This window comes from Penicillium macrosclerotiorum, assembly GCF_028827735.1.
Source record: "Penicillium macrosclerotiorum strain IBT 26536 chromosome Unknown utg000009l_segment0_segment0, whole genome shotgun sequence".
Taxonomy (NCBI): Eukaryota; Fungi; Ascomycota; class Eurotiomycetes; order Eurotiales; family Aspergillaceae; genus Penicillium; species Penicillium macrosclerotiorum.
The window spans coordinates 875966-896310 of record NW_026643088.1 but is presented as its reverse complement, the minus strand read 5'-3'; the positions used below and the strand labels follow the sequence as shown (position 1 = coordinate 896310).

Below are 20345 nucleotides of genomic sequence, written 5' to 3'. Positions count from 1 at the left end.
TGATTATTGCATGAATTGTTCGTCGGTCACGCAATAAATCAAGCATGATAGGCCCAAGTCCCTAAATCATATCAGGGATTTTGTTCTGGTGGCGAAATGTGATTTTTGTGTTTATCTCCATTGTTTGTTTACTACTATTATCGCCCCTTCATGTTAGTGGCAACAGAAAGTGGGGATCTCCATATGTTGCCGCCCATCATCATGGCGAGCTGCTGTCTGATCTCAACATCTGGACTGTGGCAAGGGGTGCGACCGGTTATCAATAGTGCCAAAGTATTTTCCTTCTTACTCACGACTGACAAAGTCTGTTCTGAGGAGGAAACAATATCTTAAAAGAATGAGACTATTCTCCTAGGAGCGTAGGCGAATTCTCTAAATGGAATTGTTATCAATCACAATACCGACGATGAACAGGCTATAACGCTGCATATGATGGCTGCGGCAATCCCGCCTCCGGTTCGAGGCAAGTCTGCCCAGCATAGCGGGGTGATATCAATTGTTTTGACAATGAGTCCTCCCGCTGGTCATCCGGAATGTTGAAGGATTCTAGTGGCACATGGGTTGCCCTTTTCAGGCATCTATAGTATGTAACCACTAATCACGGTGAGATTGAACATGCGACCAACTAAACCAATCAGTCAAAAGCTATATGATAACAAATCGAGTGCGGAAAGATATGAGAGAATTCCCAAAATCAAATGCCTGTTGCCAGATCTGATCCAGCGGATCAATCGGGCCAGAGCGCACCAAGGCTGTTGGTATGAGGGGGAACTCGGAGTCGAAGCTGTGACGACGCTTTGTTTGGATGACATAAGGCAGACGTTGTGAGTGCCTGAGGCGACAATGATGGTTGTCGAGCCAACCTCTGGCGCTAGTCCCAAAGGAGCCCAGCACAACATAACAGCGGCTTAGCGTGGCATGGCAGCTGCCCCAACCCCATGAGATTATTATTATTATTCTCCTCCCACCTCCGCTTGTTCTTCAACACCTCTCCTCCCTGAGAATTCGTCCTGTACAGTTTCTCTTGCCGCTGGGACTATCGTTATCCTCATCATTCCTCTACTTTGCTTCGGATCAATCAGATCATGACCCTTTGAGACTGCTTGTTATCCTGTCATTGACCGACCGTCTGCCATTTGCTCTCGGACAATTGGTTTGGCCCACGACTACACATTTCAATACAGTTCCGCGGCACTGCTGCTGACCCTGACACTGTTATCCCTCTTTATCTTTCATCTCTTGTAGCGGCGCCACCAGCAGAGGCGGTACAAGATGACGTCCAACGCTGGCCATGCGGGCCAGATGATCGAGTACATCCAAGGTTTGTGGAATCGCCCCGCGGAGATTCGGATGCAGGAATTTTGTTTGTTTTCATATCCTAACGACATGTCATGCTACAGATCGCCTCTACCTGGCATCCTACGACTCGACGCCCAGTTCGAGAACTCCATTCCCTTACCCGCTCGACCAACCCAAGTCTCCCAGCAAGCGGGCAGCCCGGGCCCAGCCGACCACCCCGAGCAGCAAGCGCCGGTCCCCGGTGTACTTCACGATTGACGATACTCTCCTCTACAACGCTTTCCACGCGGATTTTGGCCCTCTCCACATTGGCCACCTCTATCGCTTCGCTGTGCTCTTTCATGAGATCCTCGGGGACCCCGCAAACAGCGATCGCCCTGTTGTGTTCTACAGCAAGACTGATGCTCGGAGTCGTGCTAACGCTGCTTGTCTGGTGGCGTGCTATATGGTCCTTATTCAATCCTGGCCGCCACACTTAGCTCTGGCGCCCATCGCGCAGGCGGACCCTCCTTACATGCCCTTCCGCGACGCAGGCTACAGCCAGGCCGACTTTATTCTGAACATTCAAGATGTGGTATATGGAGTGTGGAAGGCCAAGGAACAAGGTCTCTGTGGACTACGTGACTTTAATCTAGAAGAGTAGGGCTCCCCCCAAGAACCGGTGGCTGCTGTTGAGATCTTTCCTGCTGACAATCGGACGACAGGTACGAGAAATTTGAGCGCGTCGATATGGGAGATTTCAACTGGGTCACACCGAATTTCCTCGCCTTCGCCTCTCCCCAACACCAACCAGTTGATCCGGTCCCTATAAATACTCCCGAGTACGACGCGCTGCCCTCCTCCATTTCCGAAATCTGCTCGTCCAAGCTACCCCTTCCTTTTAAGAATGTGCTGGTCCATTTTACTTCACGCAACGTTGGTCTCGTTGTTCGATTGAACTCAGAGCTGTATAGCCCATCTTATTTCACTGCGATGGGGATCAACCATATCGACATGATTTTTGAGGACGGCACCTGCCCACCTCTCCAATTGGTTCGACGTTTCATTAAGATGGCCCATGAGATGATCACTGTGAAGAACAAGGGTATTGCAGTTCATTGTAAGGCTGGTCTGGGCCGGACAGGGTGCTTGATTGGCGCTTATTTGATCTATCGTTATGGGTTCACCGCCAATGAAGTTATCGCCTTCATGCGATTCATGCGTCCAGGAATGGTCGTTGGACCTCAGCAGCACTGGCTGCATCTCAACCAGGGCTCTTTCCGAGAATGGTGGTTTGAGGACAGCATGCGTGAAAAGCTGGCCCAGTCCGCCCCGGTAACCCCGGCTCGTGTATCTACCAAGAAGCGTCCTAGCAACGGAGTGGTATCAACTCCTCCCAACAACAGCCACTCTAAGCGCGCTGCGCTGGGTGAGATCGACCACAACGAAGGCGGCGCAAGCCATCACGAAGAAAACCTACCCGCTCCAACTCCTGGGCAGCCACGCAAGTCACACCGTAAGGACTCACGACACCATCCTTACGCTCGCACGGCTTCCGGCTCGTTGACTATGGAACATGATGGACATAAGCATGCAGACTCTCGCTCGCCTCGTGCTCATCGACTCAGCAACGAGAGCAGCGAGAGTGAGGAAGAGATTCAGCTCAGAATGCTAGCCAAGCGTTCATCAAGGTCTCCTATCGCATCCACAACTTCACGTTCAATTAGTTATTCAGCCACCGTGACGGCGAGCTATACATTGACTGATGATATCCACGAAGATCGAGAGAATTGGGTCGAAACTGCTGCTCCCAAGACTCCCGTCAGCCGCAAGAGTGGTGGCGGCGCTATTTCAGTCAGCAAGGTTCGCTCCAGCCCCCGGCGGGCAACGGAGAGCAACAAAAGCGAATCCCGAGGTGTGCGCAAGCCAAGCGGTCGAGTCGGTAGCACTTCAAGCCCATCTCGGGCCACTCGCGCAACTGTCCAGTAATGGTCAAAATGCTCGGTTTTTCAACGTTTGAGCGGATCGTCTTCCTGTGGTTGACAACTTCTATTCTTTCTGTCCTCATTGGGCTATTTTATGCATACCCATATTTCTTCTGCTGCATCCCTCGACGCTTCTAATGTTTTCTCGATTCAATTTTCTTGTTCCTTGCTTTCCTTGTCAAAGGCCTTTTCCACGCGGCGAAACTGATGGATTTCTGGGGGCATGTTCTGCACGGCGTCTGGTTGCACTGCTTTGTTGATAATTTTTTACGGCTGTTTGACATGGGACGTTATCATGATCTGATCCTTTCGTGGTTGACGAATGAAAGGCTGTTTTCCTGCCGGTATCCCCTCACTCCCATGGCAAGGTGTTCTTTTTGCGGGTTTCCGTACACGTCAATTTCTACGGCGATACGACAATTGCTTTCATGAGCTCGCACAGAAATATCTGATTTGATCTTCATTTCATTTTCTCGTAGACCGACCTAATAGTGCTGTATGGCTTGAGATGCTAATTAATATCGTAGAAGGTTTGGAGCAATTATCGGAGTGCGAGAGCAGCATTCCACTGGTCTGTATCGCCCTGGTCTTCGGAGGGAAGATCATGACTTTCGCTCGTGGAGGTCACGATGTCGAATGCCTCCAGACCCATCGATGCAGCCACCAGATCGAGCCATTTATCTGCAGACGGAACGTCTGTCTCCCCCGCAAGTATTGCCGAGGAACTGTCTGAGTTCTTATCTTGAAAGCGAACTAAGTTGGAGACGAGCCGAAAGGGCAATGGATCTGAACTTTCGACACTATCTTGATAGCTCGATTTCGGAATGTGATGTATGGTATCGCTCTCCAAGTAGTCCAATAGCAACCGTAGTATTAACAGACATTGCTCTGAGCCCCGCAAGACACTGTTTGCAAATTCCTGCGGAAATGTGGTCGGGATTGGTCCGATAAATTTAGGGGGTTGACTGCCACTGGAGGGCCTGCATCCTTCTTGATAGCTTTGCGCCGTGGCAGCTAGGCGGAGCCGTACTGTCAATGTGTGAAGAGATTGGCTAAGTCGGAGAACTTGTGCGGCTAGGTTTCTACTCGCTTTCAGCGGTTCGGCTGCTGCATGCAATTTGCGAGCTTGCACCAGTAAGCCCGGTGTCTTCACAACGCCTTTGAAAATGCGATCCTGTAGATCGATGAAAAGTGAAATAGGTCCATCCACTCGAGACGAGGTCATGTCCTCCACGCGAATTTGGTCAATATGCGCCTGCCACTCGGGGCGCTCGAAGATGCATCGCTTGTTGTTGACAAATGCCTCGGCGACGAGAAAGCTCCGGAAGGATAGGTACAGACATCGGTCAAAGCCGTTTACGTGTGTAGCTGGACCTCTGTGTGCCATGAGGAGCGCTGTACCAGCAGCGTGGCGGGCCCAAGAGTCCGAATTTGTGCGCGAGTAGGCCTCAAACAAACTCAGCGCGATGGTGATGCTCACGCTCTCGGTCGACTCCATTGCGTTGGCATCGCGGATTCGATCCCCAAACAGGCGGAGCGCCTTGCTATATACCTCTCGGCTGGACCTTTGTAATGTGGTATTGTGGTGTGTCTGACCCATGAAAATGGAGTTGACGCAGTAGATTGCAGCGTCGAAGGCAGGACTTTGGCCAATATGCTGCGCAATATACCCCGTCCACGGTACATGGACACGGTATTTGTTGAGCCCAAACCAGCGGGTGAAGGCTGTGAGGACGAAGGATCCAAAGATGACCGGCTGCTGGTTGCCCATAGACTGGGTTACAAGGGAAGGGGCGATTCGTTCATCAATTGATTCGAATTTTGGGGCAGAGCTAGACTGATATCGTTTCTTGTGGAATCGTTGGCGTAGCTGTGGCCCTTCGTCCATGAACTTGTGGGGGCGCGTATAGCCGGGGCACTCGGCACCGTATCGTTGGCACTGGGTACATTGCGGACGCAGTAGGTCACACTTTTTGACAACTGTGTTAGCATGATCCGCATTGAGCATCCCGGTGGAGTGCTATCGCACTTTGGTAGGATATTGGGTAGATACTTACCTTCACGCGTCGTGTGATACACGTCTGGCATCCTTTACTTTTCGGAACACCCACCATGTCGACGATAACCTCTTTGATATGACAATGTAGACATTCCTGGGCCTACGTACCAAGCTGCGGGGTAAGGATTAATGAGTAGATATCCGTTTCAATCCTCCTGGGCTCAATCAAATGGTCTTGTCATATTGTAGCACACGAGGGCTTGTTGATCGGTTTCTGTCGAATAAACCGGTTGCGGAGACGGGGTTGAGAGAGAAAGAGACACACAAAGAGAGCGAATGAAACAGTGAGATATGAAACCGTAGCACCTGTGGCTCCGATTGCCAGCGCAACCCTTCGCCTAGGACTGATGGTAACCCGATCTCTCGTCGAAATGACGGATAAATTTCGCGCAACTTTGCTCGCCTATTGAGTCAATCCCCTCAGTTTTCTGGTTCGTGCAATATGCTTTTGCGTCAGCCAAATAAATGAGCAGAGGGGCTCAAGAGAGCCAGACATATTAATAGAAAAAGCGGGACACAGGGCGTTAGGAGCCTATCCTCAGGGCAACTAGACCCTGGAGCCACAGGGTGACTGATGGTCCACCGCTGTGAGCCAATCGACTGGCTGCCAAGCTGGCCCCAAGCTTAAAATCGCGTCTTCTGGCCAGGCGCTTGTCCGGTCCAGCGGCTTGGCTTGAGACGGCACATTCCCTGTGGGGATTTACGCCCCAAGGACGCACCGTATCATCGCGGCAACCTGGTCAGAAGGCGCGATTGGCAGGTTTTTGCTTTGGCTGTTTGCAGTCGATAAGCAGCCAGCCATGCGTGTCTCATCCGATCGAGGGATTGGGGATGGCTCTGCGTGGCGGAACATGCTGGTAGGCGAAGGGCAAATAATAAGCTCGAGGCTAAAAAGCCCACCCAAGGGTTTGTTCCCGGCCGTGCACCAAGCCAGAACCGCCGCTCGGTCAATGTGGCCCAGTCCGAGGAAACGATTGATGCAACGACCTTGTCCGACTGGGCAAAAAGGCGACTGTGGTGGGGGAAGGAGAGGAGGAAGAGTAGAAGGAGGAGGATCGATTGGCTGCGTGAAATATCCCTCTTTGGGAATGACTTCCAGTTGGCACGTGAGTTCGCAATACAGGATTCTTGGTCTGCATTCGACTGGAGTCTGGTGCATTGCAATGCAGCTTGCGCACTGCAAGAAAATTCCGAAAACCCCAATTGCTGGATTATACTAATCGAAGGAATGGAGGTCAATCCTCCATGCATCGAGCCAGAGCTATCTGAGGTATCCGTCTCTCGATAACGTCTACCGCTTCTCTTTGGGCTTCACCATGTTCCCAGACGCGAGGGTAGCTTTCAAGCCCGCCTCAGACGCATTCAACATGCCTGATTTAGAACATTTCCCCTAAGACCTGGCGAAGAAGCAGTCGTCGGCAAGCCAGCCCCAAAGCAGCATTGAACCCAATCGGCCGCCACATCGGCACATCGGTCCAGCTGTTCATACATACACCAAAATATGCTTAGCTTCCTCAAACGTGATGATTTTCGATCATTCCTTGCCTCGTTCGCCCACTTCCTCCGACACCCATGCCTACATTGCTCGGTCTGTTCCCTTGAGTCTCAAGTGGCGAGAAATGACTGCGACTACCAAAAGCCCACAATACACTGCGTCGCGCAAAGTATCAATTGCGACTGGCCGCTCAATACTGTCCATCCAAAGATGCATCGAAGCTCAGCTTCAGAATCCAGTCTGGCAATAAGTACCGACCCAGTCCACTCGACTCAGGCTCGAGATGAGAAATTGTGGAGCTCAACAATTCCTAGTACCTGGTGGTGGATAGAGTCACAGTGAACGAAGGCACGCTGGGTTCAATATTGGTATTATATGAGACACGGCAGAATAGACCGGAAGCCAACTTGCAGATAAAAGGAACTATGCGAGAGTCCCATCTCCGACGTCGCTTGCGTAGGGCAGCCTTGCCCCCTCTTGGGACTCCTCTAAGTCCGACTGAGGGGCAGAGAACTCGACCGGGTGGAGGCCAAAGTCATAGCCAGGCTCTAGGACGACGAGTTCATCGAATACCAGCGTCGCGAGTAAATGGGTATGGATGATAGAAGTCGAAATTCTGAGAAAATCTAGCAAGCACGTCTCCATGATATTAAGTTATTCAAGGGCCACACACCGCTGGGCGCATATAAGTCTTCCACCCCGGTATGTGAGTCAATGATTGATGAGGGGATATAGGGGAGGGGTGGAGGAAACGAAGGGTGATCATCTTATGATAGCCGTTTCCATGTGCCCCAATCGCCGTGATTCCATTGACTGCAACCAGTTTGGGTCGATCGGGATGTAGGGCTTGATCGCGAGCTACAGTGGAGATTCTTGCCGCTGTACTGGGATAAACTAGGTCAGCACTGATCTGGAGGTTTGTCTAGAATGAAATCCTTCACGATATACCCAGAGGTGCCAACATACTGTATATCATCCTCAATATTAGATAGATAGATGATGTATCTGAGGCACTCAAATGCTAGTCTTGGGTACAACAAGACTCCAGTGTGTTGTTAACAATAGGCTGTTTGGGGGAAGTTCCGTAAGACGTACAAAGGGTACTTGGGGCTCGGGGAGTATTCCCAGGAAGCCAGAAATACGCAGTGAACCAGGGCGCTCAGCGGCAAGCCTGAGAATGCAGGCAGGATGATATAGCCTCAACAAACCAGCATACAAACCACCACACACCACAATGGAGGAAGCCTCCCCTATAGAAAGCAGAAGCAGATAGAGCAAGGAGAGTGTAAGAGTTGATATTTCTCCCTATTGGAGATCTGAAGCTATATCCTGTAAGGACTGTGTACTGGAAAGATATCCTCCAATTAGAGATCCCCCTTTGTAGGCCATTTCCCCACTACAGCAGGAAGCGAAGCCCCACTTCGTTCAGGATTAAATACATGCAATACAGAAGCGGGTACCTCTGTATAAATAGAGTCCTCTCCACCCGTACGAAAGACGAAAGATGCCAACCTACAGCTCGGTAAAGGTGAGTTATAATTGGAAGGCAAGGATCCGGGCTCCTATGCCTAGGGGCCAGGGTTGTCACGGGACTCGAAGAAACTGCTATCTCTCGCCCTCTGCCTTCCTACCCTGACTCATCTCCAGAGCAGGGACTCATGGTTATGTTGAGCTGTTGACGGTCCCATATAGAAATAGCAACAACTCCCGTTGAGCCTGTCAGTCCTTGTCACTCTCGGTTGGTGGAGTGCATCTGTCTCACCTTCGATCAATCCCTCGGCACGCCCAGCCACTCATCGCCAATGTCGACTTCGACGAACATTACTTGGGCTGCTCTCACGCCATGCAGTTCGGCAAATCAATTGGGACAGCACGCAGCTCCTTCGCTATCACAAATATCGACGATATGTTCGCCTTAGCCACCTTCTTTGCCGAATCGTCTACCAACAAAACCATGACCCCTATTACAATTACTATCGGTCAATACATCGGTTTCACAATCCTCATCGTTATCAGTATGATCGGATATGGCGTTGCGCTGGTGCTTCCCTCTGAACCAATTGGTTTTTTTTGGCTTACTCCCAATCCTGCTTGGGGTCTGGAAGCTGTTAGACATTCTGATACCCGCCGATGAAGAAGAAGATTCCGAATGTCGAAGATGGCCTCAGTGAGGAGTATTTTCAAAGTTTCAATCGTCACCGTGATGAATGGTGGAGATAAAATCGGGACATATATACCCTCTTTTTTCGCAAGCAGGAGGGGCGGAAATCGCTGTGTATGTGGTGACATATTACATCTTACTCGGGGTGTGGTGCCTTGTGGCATTCCTCATCATGAAGCAAAAGCACATTATACGGTTGGCTGAGAAGTATGTGGATATTATCATTCCCTTCCTCTATATGGGTCTTGGTATATACATCGTTGTTAAGTCACCATGTTACCCGTGGTCTATCAATCATATTGATGCATCGACATCTACACTTCCTGGAAGACCCTTAATGGCACTTGTGACGGCATTTCTCCTATTGATATGCTTGATTGCTATGGTATCTTTCAAGTTCTGGAAAAGCAAGGTTCAATCTACTACTGTTGATGGAGATTCAGAACCGGGTCCCTCGGAACCCCGTTGTTCTATTTCTGATTCAGTTTATGCAGAGCAGAGGCAAGGTGAACATGCACATAATACACAGAGTGAGCATGAACAAAGGAAAAATGATGATGAGCAGAAGCAAAGTGAACCAGCGGGTAGCTGAAATCCGGCCAGCTCTTTCTTCTGCTTATACGAATTCTTTTTTGAGCGAGCTGCCAGAGCTCTTGATGCTATTCTCTCCATACAGAATTTATTCTCCACGAAGTGACATTACTTTTGAGTGTCTTTGAGAAGTGTTTCAGAATGACGGGTGTTGCGTAGCTGTATCATGGCACGTCAAACTACAATGTGTAGAGGGGATTCATCTAATTATTGCAGGAGCCAGATCCAGCCTCAAAGATCTTTACCCCCTATCTTCCTACACATTCCAGATATTTCTTCATACTTGCGGATGAGACCGTAGTTGAATCAATGAATCTATATGAGACAGCGGTTTATGGGAAATATGGATTTACATTTCCCGGACTACAAAGCTTCTTTCAACTTCCATGTGCGCGCTGTTCAGTCTCTACATACGCAATGGATCAAATGAGAGCATATAATTCAAGTTCATACAATTAGTCAAATCAATATGTGGTTGCCAAGGATGGTTGAATTTATTTAGAAATAAGAAGTTGCAATTTATAAGTCATTCCCTTTTCCTTTGCCTAGTTGGAGATATAATACGCACCGACATCGTCAGTTTGACAACCCAATATCAAGTTGAACTGGCCGTGTCGGGCTGTATATAGAAAGCGATTGAAATGATAACGTAGCGTTTCTCAAGTCAGTATGTTCCAAGGACAGAATAGAGTTAACTGGCTACTTACGTTCCAATGAGTAAGAAGCCTTCATAATAATTCGATCGGTCGCTACGGATCAAGCAATCCCTCACAATCACCGACACGAAGAACACCACAGTTTCAAAAGTGCTATATCGAAGAGACATGGGTTGCCCAATGACCCAGCCGCATATTACTAGGAATGGACTCACGAACAAGGCAATCTGAAGTGTGCTTCCAACAATGACACCAATTGACAGGTCCATATTATTCTTCATGGCTGCTGTGACAGCAGTATTGAACTCGCCAGCATTTCCAATAACAGGCACCACTATCAGTCCAATGAAAGCCCTACTGATACCCCAGGCCTTGACAAACCCATCCACACTATTGACAAGATGATCGGAGCAAGCAGTCACCCCGAGGGTAGTTAAAATCAACACAATGCTCGCCGGTCAAGGGCCAACTTTAACTTTGCCGTTTTCAGTCTCGTTTTTTGAATCGTCGGTAAAGAGGTCGTCATGGCTTTTGAGTTGAAAATAAAGATAGATGATGTAGAATATGAGGAGAACAACAGAGGTAGCTCTGGATAGACTCAAAACACTATCATGAACGGAATTTTTGGTGGAAGGTGTGGTCAAGTCCAGAACAGATGGGATGATGAGAGATGCCGAGGAGATGACCATCAGTGATGACAGAATCCCACTAACATCTACATTGAATGAGACAGTGTCTCTGGAATAACCACCTGTGAATAAGCAGCATCCGAGAATCTTGGATACACAAACTTAGTAAGGCTTATTATGGGCTGGGCCGGATTTTTTTTACCAAAAGGCTCCCAGATAGTATACTCCCCACCATATTCGACTGTACAATGTTGGTCTCTCCCCGACCGACGGCCGTGATTCCCACCTAAGAATTAAGAAAATATGGGTTAGTAAATAGAACCTCCAGAGTGTAGAGGAAGTTTCAGACATACAATCATTTCAACTGCGTTCCCAAATGTTGCATTGATTAATCCTCCTAGTAACTGCCCAACACTTTTTGCCAACCCCTCGGTTGAAAACGAAAGCAACGAAGCAAGGGGAAGAATTGCTAAGAAGTTCAGTAGAAAGACATATGATTCATTCCATCCTTTCTCCCCCGCAACAATGCCCAGGAAAACAAATGGAAGAAGATAGCTCGTATAGCTTTCACCCAGTGTAGTTTTTATCGTGATCCGAACAGACTCACCGAGAGGAACAGATTGCGCTGGCGCAGACCCTGGACCATTGTTTATGAATGGCCTGGAAAATGAGACAAGTGATAACTGCTCTGCCTGATTCTCTTGGAAGCTCTTTCTGAAACGCTCTTCTAACAGACATTCTCTTTCGTTTTTCTGTTGGTTATCGAGCCCAGTGGAAGAAATTGGCATACTATCGTGGTTTAAGTTGGTTCTTGAAGGCTTCCGGAATCGAGTCGTGGCGGGAACTTCTATGTGTTTTAATAAAAAGATGAGGAGTTTACGAGACGGAGAGACGAATGGCCCAAGAGCTGGACTAATATCGTGGAGAGTTTGCGAAGAATGAACGACGCCCATACTTACACTTCAGCCCCCAAACAAACGAAACGGTAAGACCACGTACAAGTGGGGCAAATACAGTCCAAGACGGTATGCGTATGCTGCAACGGGACAGAAATAGAACGCCCACCAAGTGTCTAATTTATCGTGTCTCGCGCTGATCATACCCAATCCTTTCCACATTACGGTTTTGCTCGCGAGCTCTCTCCATCGAAATCGGGGCATTGGGAAGCCAAGAAGCCCAGGACTTGCTATTGTTTGCACCGAGGCGGAACCTGTGGAAAGCAATATATACTCCAATCTGAAAATCTCGACCCGATGCTGAGCCCTGTCAGTTGCTCGATAATGTCAACATTTACACGATACTCGGACTCCCTCCTGCTATTGCCCGCTGCAGGCATCGCAGCAGGACTTCTAAAGCCGTCGGCTCTTCTGGTCTTTGCGCTCAATCTTCTCTCGTTCACAGTCCTTCTGGGATGGATCATGCGGTCGGTAGATTCAATTTCTATCAATTCAACGCGACTCGTCAATGAGTTTATCAAGGCGATTCTGGGAAATGCCGTCGAACTTATGGTAAAATCCTTCTCGGCAGTGATTTGAGATCCCAAGAATACAAAGAGCCTGGCTAACTGTGATTCTTCTTTATTAACAGACTGCTATCAGCTCCGTAACTCTAGGCCGCGCTTATATCTCTCGGTATATTTTCCTGGGGAGTATTCTTTGCAATTTGCTTTTGGTTCTTGGCAGCTCTATATTCTTTGCGGGCTATGGCAAGAATCGATTGCGGTTTGATCGCACTTTAACAACCACGTTGTCGTCTCTCATGATGGTCGTATTCATCATGTTGATCGTCCCAACTGCTATGGAAACCCTGTCATCTCACCAGGCCATCTCGACTACAGACACACAGTTGATCCAGCACACAACAGTCATTATCCTGATGATTCTCCTTGCTATTTACCTCATGTTCAGGCTTTTAACCCACGCAGAGATGTTTGCCAGTACCCCATTCCACTATTCCGGCTCAGATAGCCAAGTCTCACACACAACCATGGACTCTCAAACTTGGCAACCACTATCTGGGAGCAGAAAGTCAGCGCTCATTCTAGTAGTTGCATCGTCAACCATGTTAGCTTGCTCTTTTCCACTTGTCAACAGCATTGACGGCACAGCTAAAGCTTTGGGAACCAACCCACCATTTCTTGGTATCACAATGGTACCATTACTTGACAATTTGACGAAATATCACAGAATTGTAAAAGGATCATCGAACGAGCAAATTGAACGTGGTATTCGAGCCATTATTAACGGTATTCTGCGGCTCACTGTGCTGCTTGCTCCTCTCTTAGCGATGATTGGTTGGGCGTTTGGTCAACCGTTGATTTTGAAGTTTGATGAGTTTGAGGCTACATCGCTCCTTCTGAGCATTGTTGTGATGACCTACTTGATTTCTTATGGACGAAGCAACTATTTTGAAGGCTTGATGCTAATCGGAACGTGAGTGCTACCTATTATTTTGGAATTAAATTACTTGTTAACCAACATATTTGACCCATAGGTACATTATAATGGCTTTCTCCTTTTACGTGCGTCCAGACTCATCAATAAAAGTTGTTCCTGTCAGCTCTCCAGCGTATTACTCGGAAAGGGCACAAATTTGATTTAAAAAAGGATTATAGAAGGCAAGGAGAACTTCCTCAATTTGAAATTCTAAAATTCTGATTCTGCCAATATCTTTGTCAGGATTTCTGATAAAGATAGTTATAGTAGCATATAGAATTTTCTCGTTCTCTAACTCGCATAGAATGCAACTGTTAAACTAGCATATCTGTAGGTTCTGTTAGAATTCATATCAGGCTTTCTCCAGGTTAATTCTAGAAACTTACAGTGCAATTAGCATTGCTCCGTGAATGTATGCATATTGTCCGTCTTGGAGAAGATGATTAACGACTAAAATGGCCAAAAACATAACCCTTGATTGAAAAGGATTAAAGTAAAGAGTCATTGGCTCCTGTATGCACCATCCTATAATGACAAGAAATGGAATGACAAACAGCCCAATCTGGAGCAGACTATCCACAATCACTCGAATTGCAGAGTCAGTATCGCCGTCGCGAGCTGAAGCTATGACTGTCATCCCTTCGGTGCTGTTACTTGCGATCGGGACCAAAATGACAGCAATGAACACACGGCTAAAGCCAAGAGTGTCAACTATTTCGTGAATTCCTTCGAATATGAGCTCTGTGCAAAATATAGTCCCTGCCACTGCAGCCGCGAGCCGTATGCCTAATGCGAAAACGTTGGACGCACTGGACACGGTCGAACGTGACTTTGAGAGCCCAGGGGTTTCATCTTCATTTGTATGAAGCTCCTCATCCTCATTTTCCTCCCCCGACAAAAACAGATATTTGTGGCTCTTCATATGGGAATATAGGTATCCGCCGTATAGGAGAAAGAGAACAAGGGAGATGCCGCGGGAAAATAGGAGGACGCGATCGTCGATTTGAGAGACGGGGAAGGACGAGTATAGGGCCGTCGGAAGGAGCATTGTTACAGCAGCAATCATCATTAGCGATGACAGTGTTTTGGCGAGGGAATTGTTGAGCTTGAGGATATGCTTATTGTAAGAGGCGGTTACAATGCAACATCCCAATATCTGGTCCGGCTCTAGTTAGTCTGAATTGATATCCTCGGATGCAACATGGGGGGGTTATCCAACCAATAGAATATCTGACAGAATACTTCCAGCCATAACAGACTGGGCAAAGACGATGTCTCCATTTAAAAGACCCAAGACGCCGGACTAAACATAAACACACGATCGATAAGTCTGATGTGTAAACTCACGCGAAAGCAGAGATGCAAACCGTAATCTCGACAGTGTTGCCCAGCGTCGCGCCAATGAGTGCACTCAGCAAATGCCCCAAATGTCCGAAATTGTCGGCGAGATCATCAGATGCAGATGAGATAACGCCCGAAAGGAAGATGATCGCAACTAAGTTGACTACCAGGACAATAGCTGCATTCCAATGAAGGAGTCTTGCTGCAGCTGCTAGTGGCAGAAGAACATGGGAATTTGTCCCTTGATAAGACCGACCTTAGCCTGCGCAGGCAGATGAACCAGTTCTGACCATCTAGACAATGGGCTATTTGTTGGGGATCCTTGCCCACTTGATGATTCTTGTGCCGGGCTGCCCAACTGGTCGGCCACCGGGGACATGCTGGGCACTGTCATTGTCGGTCTGGAGTGCAAATTACCCAACAAGCCGGCTCATTCAAGCAAAATAAATACAGTAATCCAGTCCGCCAGAGCGGGGCAGGTGATACAACGAGTGTATGTCGGCATGAACATACCTTTTGCAGGGCGGTATTCAGCCTTATTACTAGTGCCAAACATGACGCAGCTCGAACCATATGGCTCCACATTCCAGGGGCCAGTTTGATAGGGCTGAACCCCACCAAATTTACAATGGACCCAGGCCGCGTAGGCAGCACCATTTCACGCAAAAACTGGTCAGCAACCGGCATGAACGTGCGATAGGTTCACTATGAGGCACAAATTGCCCCCTTCCACAATATATTGCCATCATCCTGTCATATGTGGGGTCGAAGGATAGTTTCATATTTTCTCCGTATTACATCTACAAATAGAACGATAGGCATATCAGTTAGATCAAGACGGATAGCTAGATAGCAGTAATAATTTATTAATAGCCTGGAAATTCATGACGGGGCGCATTTTACCTTGGCGTATTTCACCGCTCTGGGCACCATTTCTTTAGCACCTCACGCCAGTTGTGGAAGTTCCGAGTGTGGCATTCTCCTTCCCGATAATCCCGGCGGATAGTCGTTTTGATTGAAGTGGCCATATTTTTGAAGTTGATAGTCCAGGAAGCATTTTGTCTTTGCTTGACTCATAAGACTGAATGTGCCACCCCCCACGGGTAATTATCAATCATTTGCCAACGGAACAGCAATACATGGACGAAACCTCGGCATCAGCACGGTCGCTACGGCACAAAATCCAGAGTCTTGGGGAGACATACACAACCCGAGAATGGAGTGAAGATGCCTCAAGATTGCAAAAAATAGCGTCCTCAATTCAAACTGTGCCGGCTACAACAGATGCTCAGTTCAACTCGACCTCTGATGCGCTTGACAAGCTTGACATGTTGGTTAGAGCCCACCTCAACCATGGAAAGTGGGACGCCGCCGCCGAGTTGGCGTCTGTAGTGCTGGAATATCGCGATTCCCTCCGAGGCAAAGAGGATCCAAAGACTATGAGTACAATGAGCAGTCTAGCCTCGGCATTTTGGGGATTAGGTCAATTCAAGGAAGCCGCCCAACTGGGCCTACAGGTAACGAACCTCCGAAAGAGAATTCTAGGCGAAACAGACCCCCAGACCTTGATTTCAATGTCAAACCTTGCATCTGCATATCGAGGTCAAGGCCGCTTGGAAGATGCACGGGCACTTGACGCCCAACTTGTGGACTTGAAATCAAAGACTCTTGGGGCGGAACACCGCTCCACGCTCATCTCCATGACAAATCTGGCCACTTCCTATGCGGAGCAGGGCAGATATCAGGAAGCAGAAGAAATAAATCGAAAATTAGTGGAACGGGGAGAAAGGGTGCTAGATGCAACGGATCCTTCAATGTTGACAATCAAATCAAATCTGGCGTCCACATACCGAGATGAGGGCCGCTTTTCGCTTGCAGAAAAGTTGGATCAAGAGGTTCTTAGAGCAAGACGGAAATCCTTGGGGTCGCAACATCCGTTGACTCTAGCTTCAATAGCCAACTTGGCGTCAACATATCGTGGTCAGAATAAATGGACGGAAGCGGAGCGCCTGGATCGAGAAGTAGTCGCAACAAGCGAGGCGACCTTGGGCCTCAAGCACCCACAGACGTTAATGTCCCTGAGCAATCTTGCTTCTTCCTGTCGTGGTCTTGGGCGCTTGGCAGAAGCGCAGGATCTTGGGGAGAGGTCATCATTTGCCATGAGGGAGGTATTGGGGGATGGCCACCCTCATACTTTGACAGCACTAGCCGACCTCGCAGTAACCTATCGAATTCGTGGGAAAATTAATGATGCTGCAACATTGACTGCACAGGTGGCGGAGCTGATGAACAAGTCATTGGGCGAGGAGCATCCTCATACCCTGAGTGTCGTATCCAATCTCGGGTTCATCTATCAATCCCAAGGGAATTGGGATCGAGCGGGCGATGTTGCTGAAAGTGTTTACTCGCAGCGACGGAAGTTATTGGGTCGCGATCATCCCGATACCGTTGCGGCTCTTGAAGACGTGAGGCGAGTCGCACAGGTCGAGGCGGCAGATCGGAACGCCACAATAACGATGTCAAAATAGAGTTATGGGAGCCAGAAAGAAGCCTGATCACAATTCACAATGAGTTTCAAATAAATAAGTGCATTTCGGTCTTAGCTGAATCGCTTGAGCCAGTCATGACGCGGCGTTAGGTGATGTTGCCTGGCACAGCCTCCTTGCCAAGACACAGTTCAGAACGCAGAGCGCACTGTGTAAAGTCGAAAGTGGGGATTCATAGGTACAGGGAAGTTTTTATAGTATGCTGAAGAATGTGAACATAATTTGAGCGAATTGGACATTTCCTTTCTGGTTTCGAGCCCCGCAGGAGAGACCAGCGATAGCAAATGGCCTCAATGTCTTGCGATCTCTTCCCTGCCTAGCATTCAATGAATCAGTGTCTCAATTTCCTCACTCGAGAAGCTTTAAAACACATCAATCACAGACAATAGTGGCCTATTCGGCCTATTTCTCCAGCAATAATAAGAGACAATTTTTTTTTTCAAATGCACGCTTCAAGTACAGCCCTTTCACAAAGCGAGAAGTAGAACAAAGAAAAAGCAATAGTATTCTTGATGAGCCATCGATAATTAACTAGCTACTTAAAAACATGTTCATCATGAGCATGCTACGCTGTCATCTTACTGAAGTTTCAAGGCATTGGAGATTCGTGGAAAAATTTCCAAGGCATTTAGGTATTTAATCGAGACCATCTCTTCATCCGTAAAATTCCCATTTCCTTGGATGCCCGTCAGACCTGGCAAAGCCTGTGTAAGTGGTACGTAGGGATCTGTCTGTGTTAGCATACTGAGCTCTATACACTCTCAGGGCATAGATAGCGCAAGTTTAAGGGGGAAGAGTCCTACAGTCAATTCCAGTCACGAGCTTTCCGGCACCAATGAAGCTCTTTAAAGCAGTCAGTTGAATGGCTGATGTTGCGCTAGCAAGATCAAAATAATATCCAGTAAGTTGAGCCATTGTTTCAGCGAAAGAAATTCCGCCTGCGTAGGAAAGTGTCGCGACACCAGCAATACGTGTGGCCAGATATGGCATAGCGCCACCACCGTGAGCGAATATTATTTTAAGGTCCGGGTATTTCGCACGTTGACCAGTTAGTAATAAATTCTCCATAGCACGCACGGTATCGAAAGGATACTCTGTCATCGGAATTGGGTGGTCAAGAGCGACAGATGTGCAACTTGGAGAGGCTGGATGCACAAATACGCTGGCATTGTGGGAGCTGAGGGCCGAGAAAACGGGGTTGAGGGCGGAGTCGCCCAAATATATACCATTGGCATTAGTGTACAAGCCCACGCCCACAAATTTGAGGACATCCATGCAGAACTAGAAAGAGGACCAATTAGTGAGGTTTAGGGCCTGATGTAATGAATCATCAATGCACGTACTCGAATCTCCTCTACCGCTTCACTGACATGAGGAAGAGGGAGAAGGCAAAGTGCTCCAAGCCGAGTTGGGTAAGTTTGGGTGTATTCATGAAGTAGGAGATTGATTCTGCGGGCTAAAGATTTTGCCTTGGTCGCATCTTTGATAAAGGAGAACCAGGTGCAGTGATACTGATGGTTGAGTAATTGACCCCAAGGTTGTCCATGGCGCTAATGTGCGAGTCCAATGTCCAATCGGGAACAGGAGCGCCGTCATTATACAAAGTACCATTCTTGACTGGAAAGCCTGCTGAGATCATCGCTTGTTTCCAAATTGCTGGAATGGCATGGGAATGCACGTCAATGCGATACATTGACCCGAGGGAATCAGCTGCATGGCAGTTGACGAAATATGCCGGGATAATTCCCAACAGAAGAGTTCGTACGAGGGATGGCATGAGGGTTATCGTAGAAAATTAGATGAAAATCTTCAAAACAGTAGTGCTATATAAGGAAAGAAGGCCAGAAAGATAGAGATTGACCCAGATGCAAGATGAAAAAAGCGGAAGAGAACATAAAAAAGGACTTACCGGAGCATGGAAATCGTCAAGGTCGAGACTACTAGCGGCGGGAAGTCCAAGAGGGGGTACAAAATGTAGAGTGAGACTAAGAGGGACCGAGGCTAAAAATTCCGATGCAAGATCAAATCATCGCCTATGAATACAGCCAGTGAGAACTAGAGTTGCTAATTTAGGGTCCGTCTCAGTTTCTCCGTCTTGGCGGGGATGGATTACCTCACATGGGTAAATTAATTAACTAACTAACTATCGCATTTACTATGGCGTTCTAGGTGTTCCGCTCGCTAGTGAGATACGTTACTAGGCAAGACCGGGACAGAATTGCGGTAGCGCGTTTTATCTTACATTTGGTCGTGCCCCAGCCTCAAGAATTCAGAACCTCACCCTTGTTCCAGGTGAATAGCTAGCTCTGAACATGTGTCACGACACCAGAGCTTCAATCAGAGGCGATTTTGTACCTCAATTGGTAAGCCAAAATAGAAGAAAGAATTTCTCATAATTACCAATGTCGAACGAAATCGACAAGATTGCATTAAACTTTAGGAAATTATAGCGAACTTCAAATGAAAGTTTACAGTCCAATATGATAAATCCAGCTTAATATAGATTACTAGTCGCTCGGATATTATTTTCAAAGAAAAAAAGCCCGGTAAAGGATTCGACGTGAAATCCTATATTTAAAAATACTCGAAAAGGGTCCTCTTCTGATCTATTACTTTAATCCAATTTTCTCATACGATTACGTACTATTTTTATTAGCGAATATTAGAATATTATATAATTATAGTTTGAAGATCGAAGGATCAGAAGGATAGAATAGCCTCCGTATTCGCCTGATCTAAATCTAGTTAAAGGAGGAATATCTAATCTTGATTGGAATTTATTTCGATGAGCAATTCGTAAAGCTTAGTGGGCTCTCAATCAAAAGAAGATTGATAGCTTAATCCGCTTATTATCGAAAGCAAATCAGAGCAGTTAAGAAAGAAAAAGGGTGTTATTCAATATAATAATATTTAAAAAGATTATATCATATTCTAGAAGCAACTGCATTTAATTTGAGTAAGAAATTGTTGCTAGAAATTGGGGTTTAGTGTTAGGTTTAGTGGTAAAAATGTGGGTTATAAAAAGACTTTTATCACCCTATGTATGCTCCAACGCGCTCTGGTCGCCATGTCATTATTTCAGCTCAAAGATACGGCCTTTATATCTCTTACTATACCTCAACTCGGATCTCAATTCTACACCTTGCAGTGCCGTTCAATTAGTATCTCC

General features: G+C 47.5%; 6 protein-coding genes across 6 annotated transcripts; 3 read left to right on the top strand and 3 right to left on the bottom strand.

Annotated features, from left to right (window-relative positions):
* Nucleotides 1-1272: 1272 nt before the first annotated feature.
* On the top strand, nt 1273-3267 carry cdcA (phosphoprotein phosphatase CDC14; the record flags this gene model as incomplete). The annotated part of the gene is made up of 3 exons (XM_057081203.1): nt 1273-1321; nt 1401-1938; nt 2004-3267. 3 exons carry the CDS (start codon nt 1273-1275, stop codon nt 3265-3267), a joined length of 1851 nt encoding a protein of 616 aa, XP_056930040.1.
* Nucleotides 3268-3804: 537 nt separating this feature from the next.
* N7462_009488 (uncharacterized protein) lies at nt 3805-5271 on the bottom strand (the record flags this gene model as incomplete). The annotated part of the gene is made up of 1 exon (XM_057081202.1): nt 3805-5271. One exon carries the CDS (start codon nt 5269-5271, stop codon nt 3805-3807), a length of 1467 nt encoding a protein of 488 aa, XP_056930039.1.
* A 3389-nt stretch (nt 5272-8660) lies between these two features.
* Nucleotides 8661-8951, top strand: N7462_009487 (uncharacterized protein; the record flags this gene model as incomplete). Its single annotated transcript, XM_057081201.1, has 1 exon — nt 8661-8951. One exon carries the CDS (start codon nt 8661-8663, stop codon nt 8949-8951), a length of 291 nt encoding a protein of 96 aa, XP_056930038.1.
* A 1321-nt stretch (nt 8952-10272) lies between these two features.
* On the bottom strand, nt 10273-15009 carry N7462_009486 (uncharacterized protein; the record flags this gene model as incomplete). The annotated part of the gene is made up of 8 exons (XM_057081200.1): nt 10273-10596; nt 10696-11001; nt 11057-11140; nt 11208-11672; nt 13738-14445; nt 14509-14592; nt 14657-14828; nt 14858-15009. 8 exons carry the CDS (start codon nt 15007-15009, stop codon nt 10273-10275), a joined length of 2295 nt encoding a protein of 764 aa, XP_056930037.1.
* A 760-nt stretch (nt 15010-15769) lies between these two features.
* On the top strand, nt 15770-17158 carry N7462_009485 (uncharacterized protein; the record flags this gene model as incomplete). The annotated part of the gene is made up of 1 exon (XM_057081199.1): nt 15770-17158. The coding sequence occupies one exon, from the start codon at nt 15770-15772 to the stop codon at nt 17156-17158; it is 1389 nt and encodes a 462-aa protein (XP_056930036.1).
* Nucleotides 17159-17754: 596 nt separating this feature from the next.
* On the bottom strand, nt 17755-18953 carry N7462_009484 (amidohydrolase family protein; the record flags this gene model as incomplete). The annotated part of the gene is made up of 4 exons (XM_057081198.1): nt 17755-17903; nt 17980-18457; nt 18520-18632; nt 18689-18953. 4 exons carry the CDS (start codon nt 18951-18953, stop codon nt 17755-17757), a joined length of 1005 nt encoding a protein of 334 aa, XP_056930035.1.
* Between the last annotated feature and the right edge of the window lie 1392 nt (nt 18954-20345).